General features: G+C 46.8%; 2 protein-coding genes across 2 annotated transcripts; both read left to right on the forward strand.

Moving 5' to 3' along the window:
* Positions 1 to 1529: 1529 nt before the first annotated feature.
* LOC112456496 (stromelysin-1-like) lies at positions 1530 to 2216 on the forward strand. Its single transcript, XM_025019090.1, has one exon. The coding sequence runs from the start codon at positions 1530 to 1532 to the stop codon at positions 2214 to 2216; it is 687 nt and encodes a 228-aa protein (XP_024874858.1).
* Positions 2217 to 7440: 5224 nt separating this feature from the next.
* Positions 7441 to 8235, forward strand: LOC112456497 (matrix metalloproteinase-19-like). The gene has a single exon (XM_025019091.1). It carries the CDS (start codon positions 7441 to 7443, stop codon positions 8233 to 8235), a length of 795 nt encoding a protein of 264 aa, XP_024874859.1.
* The last annotated feature ends 2259 nt before the right edge of the window (positions 8236 to 10494 follow it).

The raw sequence follows: 10494 nt of genomic DNA on the forward strand, positions 1-10494 counted from the left end.
CATGGCCGACCAGGCCGACGCCGCCGCCGTTAACGGCACTGACGACAAACAGAACATGGCCTCTGCGCATGCGCTAGCAACGCATCCCCTCCTCATGCTGCCAACGCACACCAAAGCAAAGGCACATCCGTGTGCTGTCGAGCATCTAAATCATTAGTTCAAACAAATAATTTATGTAAAATAAATATTCAATAAATGTTAAAAAAAATTTTTTTTACAATGAATTGTACAATGTATAAAATTAATGAAAAATAAATATTTAAAAAAACATTTAAAAAATATCATCTGCTACTTGGGTATATATATATATATATATATATATATATGTATGTATGGGGCATTCTTTCTCAAAATAGCCACCCCTCTGCACATTTTATTTTTGAAGATAAAATGCTTTGCGAGATTTTAAAATTATTGTATTTTGATAAAATTCACACCCATAATGATCAAAATCAACCCTTAAAAATCATCCCCTAAAAATGAGGTTGAATTGGATCCAAATACATTCTAGTAGAATTCTATGGCCTGTAGACTTAATAAAAAAGTTTTATGTTTAATTGCCTGTGAATAATTGCCTAGTTGTCTAAATGATGTGTAGGAGATGATTTTTATAGATTGGTTATGATCCTTATGGCGGTGAATTTGATTAAAATATATTCTGAAAAAATTTCACGGCCCGTGAACTCTATTTAAATTTTTTACTCCATTTGTTTTAGAATAATTGTCAATTTGTCGAAATGATGATTCAGGGGTGGTTTTGAAGGGTTTATTTTGATTATAAGGGGGAGTAACGTCTAAAAACTATTTAATTAGATGTCATAAACCATTTTGTTTCAAAGTTGCATCGAATTTGATAGAAACTGCTAAGATTTTTGATGTTATTTGCATACTTTCCTATTTTTTAGGATGGTTTGAGCGATATTTTGGTCATACTGCCCCACTTTTGAATGTAAATGAAAATCGCCATACGGCATCCAAAAATCAAGTTTTCGACGGAAATTTCGAGATCTCGCAAAGCATTTTATTTTTAAAAATAAAATGTGCAGAGGGGTGGCTATTTTGAGAAAGAATGCCCCATACATATATATATATATATATATATATATATATAAAAAAATAGCGTTTTGCATAGAGAGAAATTGCGTTTCTTTTTTATCAAACCGGCCAAAGTCCACCGGAATCGCCGACGCATTTCTCCACCCCGAGACCCCCGCCGCCACCTGTCCGCGCTATCGCTAACGAGTATCCCGCGTAAGTCGCGATCGCGCTCATATCCGCACCGTCATCGCCAATAAAAGTAGGATATTGTGTAATAAAAACAATTTAAAAAATAGCAATTGCATATTCTTATCAAACCGATTTATCCGCCGGAATCGACGTATTTCTTCAGACCCGAGACCCCGCCGCCACCTGTCCGCGCTATCGGCAACGAGCGTCACCGCGTAGACCGCGCGTCGCGATCGCGCTCATATCGCGAGACGCCGTTATCGCAGTTCCGCTGTTTCTCTCGCTCTCTCTCGTTCTCGACGATGTGGCTCGCGCGCGTAATCGCGTTATCCGCGTGTTTTATCACCGCGAGGTGCATCAATCCCACGGACGAAAATTACGCACATACGATCGATTACCTGCAGAAATACGGATATCTGACCGAAGATGTGGACGCGTTTCTGGCTCAGAGACGAAACGACGTTCTTCGTAACGCCATCGAGGAATTTCAACGATACTATGGTCTGCCCGGCGATGGAACGCTCGACAACCAAACACTGCAATTGATGCGTAAACCGCGATGTGGTTTCCAAGATATCCTGAAGCACGGAACGAGAGCGAGTCTATCCAAATGGCCGAAGACTCACCTGACGTGGGTTTTTTACGTAGTCACTCAGGGCGAGTTGAATACCGTGCTGTCCGCGTTCGACCTGTGGTCGCAGCATTCGGCATTGATGTTCGAACGCTCCGAAACGAATCCTGACATTATAATATCTTGGCGAACCCTACATTACGATAACACAAATATCAACGTAAACGGCCCAAATTGCTCGGCCAAATTCGACGGTCCCGGTAACGTGCTCGCCCACGCGTATTTCCCGACGGACGAAACGGGGTTCGTCTCCGAGGTACACGTCGACGGGGACGAGCCGTGGCATAGGAATCCTATGCGAATCGCTCACGGGACCTTGACGTGTAAACATCTCTCGCGTGTCGCTCCTGCCTGTTGAAATTTATCGGTGTGTTTTAGTGTTATATTCCGTTGTGCTTATTTGCACAACCTTATTTTATAGTAACTCCGCTGCATTGGAACCGAAAAATTAGAGTGCACATATTATATTCGGGAATTGCTCACTGACTGTCAGTCAGCGATGCGCGAGACTGTTCTGTTCTGAGTGTTTGCGTCGCGTCCTTCCGTTATCTTGTGTTTTCCGTGTCTCTCAGCGCTGTCGCATTGCTGCCTTTGATTATGCGACGGCTTGTGTGAGTCTTTCGCAATCTGCTGCTTATTTGTCGTGCTGCCTTTTTCTGTTTTCGTAAGTACATCGAAATTCGAATCTGGTAAAGTAACGACTCTTCGCAACATCACTGTTTTTACTTGCTGACATTGTCTTTCTTCGTCTCGGTCATTATTTGTAAATACTTTTCTGTATGTATCTGCAAATAATATTGCCGTACCAAGCATGAGTCAGTCGACCTGTTTTAAATGTAAGCGTTTTCTCGCTCGCACGCTCATATGTACATACTGTAAGACGGACAATAGTCGGTCTCCGTCGGGCTCGAACGCGGGTTGCGTTGTCGGGGACAAATCGTCGCCTCTTGCTGCTGGATCCGCTCCCTCGACAGCTGTCACACCAGCACTCGTGACGCCGACTACCCCTTTAATGTCGAGTGGACCAACGGACATTGCTGCCTCCCTCTCTGACGTGAGGCAAGCCTTATCTACGCTATCTGCCACCATGACCACCCTGGACGGCAAAATCACGAGTCTTAAATCTGGTCTCGCTCTTGTTAATCGCATTGACCTTAAATTAGATTTTTTCAATGGCAAGATGAGCGGTTTTAAGGGTGCTTTTCGGCGTCTGGAGGACACCGAGCGGGCGATCGAGTGTCTTACAGCCGAGATAAGTGGCCTATCTGCCGAACTTGGATCTATGTCGGCTAAGCAAGCTGCATTGGTGGAGCGAGTTGCCCGGCTCGAGGCAGCATCTGCTTCAACCTCTGCGCCGGCTCGCCTTTTGGCTGCTCCTTCGACTGCGTCTGACGGGCTGACTGCGCGCTTCGAGCGCATGGTCAACGACCACCGGGATCATGAGCTTATAATTTTCGGCGTTCCGACTGACAGGCCTGAGAACTGCGCGAACGCTGTGCTTCGCGTTGCTGCCTCGCTCGATACGCTGCTTACATCCTCGGAGGTTATCACCGCTTTCAGAATTCGAAGAAGGGATCCGTCATCAGGTCCTATTGTTGTTAAACTTACCACAATTGCCAAGAAAAATGAGCTGCTTGCTAAATTCCGGCGGCGTGCTGGCTCAGGTTTTGTTGCGTCCAACATCGATCGCTCATGGCCATCCACCAGAGTTTACTTCTACGAGCGTTCTACTGCGTCTGAACGTCGCCTATTCGCTGAGGCTCGTCAGCTAGCCAAAAGACATAACGTCAGGTACGTGTGAATGAGGCGAGGGGTAACATATTTTCGAACATCGGATGGCTCTCCCCGCTATTTGTCGCAGGACTCAATGCTTGCGGAGATTGAAACAACCGATTCACTCCAGCACCCCCGCGCCTCATCCTTCGTGAGCTCATCGGCGCGTCCCGAACCTGTCCGACGTCATTCGCGTACTGGACCGATCGCGCTGGTGTCAGCAGCAGCCGACTAACACTTCGCGTCGCTCACATCAACGTGCGTTCATTATTGCCCCATTTTACATTGGTTAAAGATCTCGCAGCCTATCATCAACTTGATATTCTAGCGATTGGCGAGACCTGGCTGCGAGACACAATTGACACGAAATTCGTCGACATAAGCGGGTTCATCTTTGTTCTCTGCGATCGATCTACCGCCTCCCGCGGCGGGGGCGTCGCGTTATATATTAATAACTCTCTTTCTTTCACTCAGATCGACCTTGGTGTCCCTCCTCCTGGCACACTCGTGGATATCGTTGCTGTCTCCCTTCGCCTGGCACACAGATGCGTAGCTGTGATCTGCGCTTACCGTCCTCCTCGCTCACCTGTCTCGGACATGCATTACATTGAAACGCGCTTGTCTCACATCGCATGCAGCGCTGATGAGATTGTGTGTATGGGCGATTTCAACATCGACATGCTCCGTGCCGGCGAACCTAACGCTCGACTGCTATGCGACATAGCATCGAACCTCTCCCTTCGACAATTCATAGAGTTGCCAACGCGTCTTACACGGAATACATCATCCATTCTTGATCTTATCTTGATCTCGCATAGTGTGGGGTGGTCGACTGCGGCGTCAGCGAGGAGCTCGATATCAGTGATCATTTTATGGTCTGGGCGACTCTAAGAATAGCTCGACCGCATCGCGGTCGCATCATCCTCTCTCGCAGTATCCACGCCATTCAGCCTTCTGACATTTCCTTCAAGTTGCTCAGGGCTGACTGGTCGCCTGTGTTCGATGCGGTGCATGTTGACGAGATGGTCGCCTGTTTTACATCTTCCATAATGACCGTGTTCGACCATCTCGCCCCGTTAACGTTGAAGAGCGTATCGCGTCCGCCGGCTCCATAGCTCAACACCGCCGTCAGAAAACTAATATCACTGAAGTGTCGGGCTTTTCTTCGTCATAAGCGCACTCGATTCGAGCATGACTGGCACCATTACAGGCAACTCCGTAATGAGGTAAATTATGCCATACGCCGCGAAAAGAAGGCTTATCTTACAAATTCCTTTTCATCTAACTCCTCTCGTCAATTCTGGAGAAATCTCTCATTACTTGGAGGGACAACATCTCCCTCGCATACCTTACTCTCTCATCTCCTTGATCCTAAGCTTATGAATGATTATTTTCTTGATTCTCTTCCTTCCTTCTCCTGCTCTCGTCAAACGCTGCGTCATTTTACCTCCTCATCCTTCAATGTTTCCGAAACATTCAATTTTATTCCAATCACTCCCACTGAGCTTTACAATATCCTCAAGCGTATACGTCTCACCTCTGCCGGTCCGTACAATCTCTCTGGTCGTATGCTGCTTCTCTGCCTGCCTCAATGTTTCGAGCCTCTTCTACACATTTTGAATTACTCCCTCTCCTCCAATACTTTTCCCTCCTCGTGGAAACATGCAGTTGTCCTCCCCATTCCTAAAACTCACAACCCTTCCACTTTCTCCTCTCTTTGTCCCATCTCTCTCCCTCCATTTCTCTCCAAACTTCTCGAGCGCATATGCTTCCTTCAACTATATGCTTTTGCAAACAAAGAGAAGATAATTCCGGAGTGTCAATCTGGTTTTCGTCGCACGCATAGCACGGTGTCAGAGCTTCTCTACCTCTCCGACTTCGTCCTGCGGGGTTTTGACTCGGGCTGCCTCACTGCACTGATTGCTCTAGATTTCACGAAGGCGTTCGATACGGTCAACCCTTATATTCTCCTAGCTAAGCTTGAGTACTACGGCTTATCTCCTTCAGCCTTGTCCTTTATGAAATCTTATCTAATAAATTGCTTTCACCGTGTTCTCTTATACAATCCCTTGCCTATCTTCTCCCCTACTCGCGCTGTTCTCTCAAGCGTACCTCAGGGTTCAGTTCTCGGACCTTTATTATTCATCATTTTTATTGCTGATCTGTGCTCCACTCTTTTCTCTGCTGAACTTCTTAAATATGCCGACGACGTGATTTTTCGCGAAACGTTCCGTCCGTCGGACGTACCTTCTACCGTTGCCGCGTTGAACAGCGACCTTGAAGCGGTAGCTAAATGGACATCCTCTAATGGGCTGCACCTTAACCCTTCCAAGTCCTCGCTTCTCATCGCAGGTTCTCCAGTGCTGTTGTCTCAACTTCAATCCTTTGATCTTCAACTAAACTCCGTACCCATATCTCTATCATCCTCAATTAAAATACTTGGGTTACACGTCGTCTCTTCCTGGTCATTTAAACAGCACGTGGATGTAAAATGCCGGGCTGCTTTCGCTCGGCTTCGTCTTCTGTGCCCGTTCCGGCACATACTCTCCACCTCTCAGAAGCTTTATGTATCCCAGGCGCTTGTAATCTCACTCTTCGACTACGCCAACGTCGTTTATATTCCGGCACTTAACCAGCAACTGTTGAATCGTATCCAATACATTTAAAACTCATGTCTCCGCTTTTCCTATAATGTCCGGAAATTTGACCATATATCTCCACTCTATTCTAACTCCCGTTGGCTAAAAATCCAACAACGCTTTACGCTTCATCTTTGTTGCCTGGTTTTCCGTCTTCTTCAGTCTGATACTCTTCCTTACCTCCGACGTCTCTTGCGTCTGAACTCCGATCTCCATGCCGTTGACGCCCCTAATACTCGTTATCCTGATCTTCTTTCCTTTCCATCGCATCACTCCACCAAGTTTCGCTCTTCGTTCTCCTATTGTGCAGTCAAGTATTATAATGACCTTCCCTCTTCCATAAGATCCTTACCTGCCTTGCCTCCCTTTCGTACAGCTACGTCCACTTATATTCTATCGACTGCACTTTCTGCCAGAAATGCATCTTAGCCTGCGCATCGTTAATTGCTTGCACGTTATGTCGTGTCTGCTAACGCGTACATGTTTCGAGTGCGTGCGTACGTATATCCTATGCGTCACCGCGTGTATATTTTATATTTTATATTTTAGGTTCTGCGACATATTGTACTAATGATATAAACTCACTCCCGCGAGCGAATCCATTGTTTCTGTATTATATATTTTAGTATTTAGTATTACATTTAACGACATAAACTACTCCCGTGAGCGAACCATTGTACTAATGATATAAACTCACTTCCGTGAGCAAATCCATTGTTTCTGTATTATATATTTTAGTATTTAGTATTACATTTAACGACAAAAACTACTCCCGTGAGCGAACCATTCTTTCTGTATTATATATAGATATTTGTATTTTAGTATTATATTTACTCACTGTCTCCACTGGTAGGCTTAGAAACAACAATCTGTTGACGCCTCACCATTTGCGTGCACTCATTCTACTCTTTATAACTGTATCCTCCACTAATGCATTGCAATAAAATTAAATTAATTAAATTAATTAATTAATATTCACGTCGGTAAACATCCCGCGGATAAGTTCTCCCTGCATTACACGCTGACGCACGAGATCGGCCACTCTCTCGGATTGTCGCACAATAAGCGCAGAACATCGGTGATGTTTGCGTTCACGCCCGACAAGCAGTATCCGGTTAAGCTCGACAAATCTGACATTCTCGACATTCAACGTATGTACGGTGAAAAAATATGAACAAACCCCCGCAGACGCCGGCGCTGCCGCCGCCGCTACCACCACCGTCGCCAATGCCGGACCTGTGCACCCTTGATCGCGTGAACGGGATATTAATTTTGGAAAATCGTATGTACATTTCGTACAAGCGTTACGTTTGGTCGATCGATCTCAACGGTAGGACGTACAATGGACCTCTAGCCCTTTCGAATCACATGAGTTTTCTTCACGACAATTACACGCGCGTAACCACCGCCTGTCAATCCCCGTCCGGTGATCTCATGGTGTTCGTAGATAATTTGGTATACATGGTTCAATATCCGGAATTTACGCTTCGACCAAGTTGGCCGAGGACCTTGCAAAAACTCGGATTTCCCGCACGAACGATGATCAACGGAGCGGTAAACACCCACAGAGGACGTTCTTTCGTGGTGTTCAACGGTAACTCGGTGGGCGAGATAGACGAATGCGACAAGAGAGTTGCCACATTTACGCCTCTCGAAGCGACGTTTCCCGGAATACCGACCGGCGTAACGTTGATCTTCCGATACGTCGACGGCAATCTGTACTTCACCACTCGGACGCAGTTCTACAGATTCAACGAATTTACGAAAACCGTCACGGCTGCCGGTAAATTCGATCTACGGATGTTGAATATCGTTTGTCCTAAAACCGAACTGTTGCAACAGTTGCGCAATCTTCTCGATCGAATCGTACGCGTCGGCGATTTAACGTCACCGGCGAGCTATTCGGACGATGACGACGATTCGGGCGTTCAGCTTTCCGGTCGTCGTACCAACCGAAGGAAGTAGAGGGCCGCGCAAATCCCCACCACACATTGCGCGATATAAGTAAGAACTTTTCTACTTATACCGAAGCGTTCCCCCCAAAGCATCAGTAACGCATCGTCAGCCGAATACGACGCATCGGAAAAAAATCAGAAACGAACAATACTACAGCGTGTGTGCGAAATGTTCTCGACGTTGAGCGATCGACCCGTGCCGAGGGATCTTTCCCCTCGCGAGACGGATTCGGAGGTGAACGACAACGGCAAAAGACGAAGGATCGAATCGGCGGACGATCATCATCACCATCGGGAATCGCGGTGGTTCAGCTCTCACCTTCCCACCGACATGCCCGTTGACTTGCCTGCGGTACGCATCCTGACGACGCGTTATCTGCTGACGACGACTGGCTACAAATACATAGCCATAGGTATCACGATTAAGTGGCACAGTATACATTATACGCCTTCGTACATGGATATCGCTCTGGGAGATAAACAAGGCAGGGAGGTCTCCCTGACGCTCAATATGTGGAAAGGGCTAGTCGAGCGTAAACGCGACATATTGTCGTGTCTGCAATCCAACCTCGCCGATGGAACCCGCCCCCCCTCACCGATATCGATCGGTGGGATGACGTTGCGATTCGCATCGATCAACAACCTGCCGATCTTACGTATGGAGCTATCCAACGCGGCTCGTCTGGCGATGTCGCTCAAAACCCTGCTCACGCTATACGATGTCCAACTTTGCGTCGATCGCGTCGTCTCGGCGTTGAGCGCGGCGACCAAGGAAGTCGACGCGAATTATTCGCGCTATCGGAAAATAGCTGCCAACGCGATCAAGACGGGAACTTCGGCTAAAACTGCGATACTGAAAAGCGAATTCTTCGGTCCTATCAATATCGTTGACTGCGAAATTACCGCGCTCTATTTCCGATCCTAATGTCACGACTCACGACGCATGTTTACAAATATATGTATTCATACACAAAAAAATGTAAACGCGTATATCGACTTTTGTATATATATATATTTTTCAAAATAAACAAAACGACCGCTCGTACGCGGATATCTCATATATGTGTTCTCTCTCTTTCTTTTCCCTTTTTCCAGATCCGTACCTATCTCGATACGATCCCGCGCTCCTAGATCCCCTGACTCCGCTTACTTCACAATCATCGCGATTGCGTCATCTACGATTGCGTAGAGAAGGATCGAAACAACCTTCAAACCGAAACGAACAAAAACGAAGAACGGATATCGTGACCGCGAAAAAAAGAACGATCTTGAACACGTTCGAACGCGTTTTCGCGCGCTCACCCACACCATCGCGCGGGCGTCGAGCAGAGCGACCTTGAACGAGTTCGAACAAGTTTAAACGCGTCCGAACGCGCGTAAAAAATTAATCGCGATTTCCGCGCGCGACCGATAACGCCCTCGATAACACAGATCCGCCGATCCGAGCGTCCCCTCAGAGCGCCTGGGTTCGACGATCCCCCCACCCCGGTGCCAACGTTGCGGCGCGGAATTCCTCATCACCTACCTAAGGACTTTACGTCTTTCAGGTTACCACAAAATACTGTCATCTGATTGGACAGCCTCGAGTCTTTGTTCTCAAATCTGATTGGACAGCGATAAGAACTTGTCCAGTTATTAGTAAATCGCGTGGGAAATTTTTCCCCCGCAGTTTCCCCCTCCGATGAACCTATACCCTTTCCCTCGACCCCCTCGCCAATCTCTTACGGCGTTCCCCCCGCGTGCGCGCGGCCCACCCCGCTTCCCCGCGGGGGTACCCGGGCGCAAATGTATAGACTCTTCACCTACTCATGTATTTTGGAGGCACATTATGTGTCTAGTTTAATAATAGTGGAGCTCCCCACAGGGAGGCGGAACCTACTGCCTTCACGCATACACTTCACGCGAACCGAGGTTCACCCCACTTCCCCATGCTTTCGGGGGATTTGCGGTAGCCCTTCCCTCGCTTACGTGTGTACTGTTTCTCTCTCTCTCTCTCTCTCTCTCTCTCTCTCTCTCTTTCTCTCACCGCTAACTCTGTGTATATTATTATACTTTGGCCGGTATTTATAGTCAGATCTTATATATAAGATCGTCTTAAGTTTATCTTTTGATACTCCGTAGCCAATGAAACAAGTCGTTCAACATCTAAAGATAAACTTAAGACAATCTTAAATATAAGATTGTCTGACTATGAATACCGCGTATGTGATATTATATAAATTGATATCTCGAAAACTGTGCATTGTAGTTTATAACGTTTCTGATTTTC

The sequence above is a fragment of the Temnothorax curvispinosus genome, unplaced genomic scaffold (assembly GCF_003070985.1).
Source record: "Temnothorax curvispinosus isolate PA1 unplaced genomic scaffold, ASM307098v1 QBEX01006894.1, whole genome shotgun sequence".
NCBI classification, from domain to species: Eukaryota; Metazoa; Arthropoda; class Insecta; order Hymenoptera; family Formicidae; genus Temnothorax; species Temnothorax curvispinosus.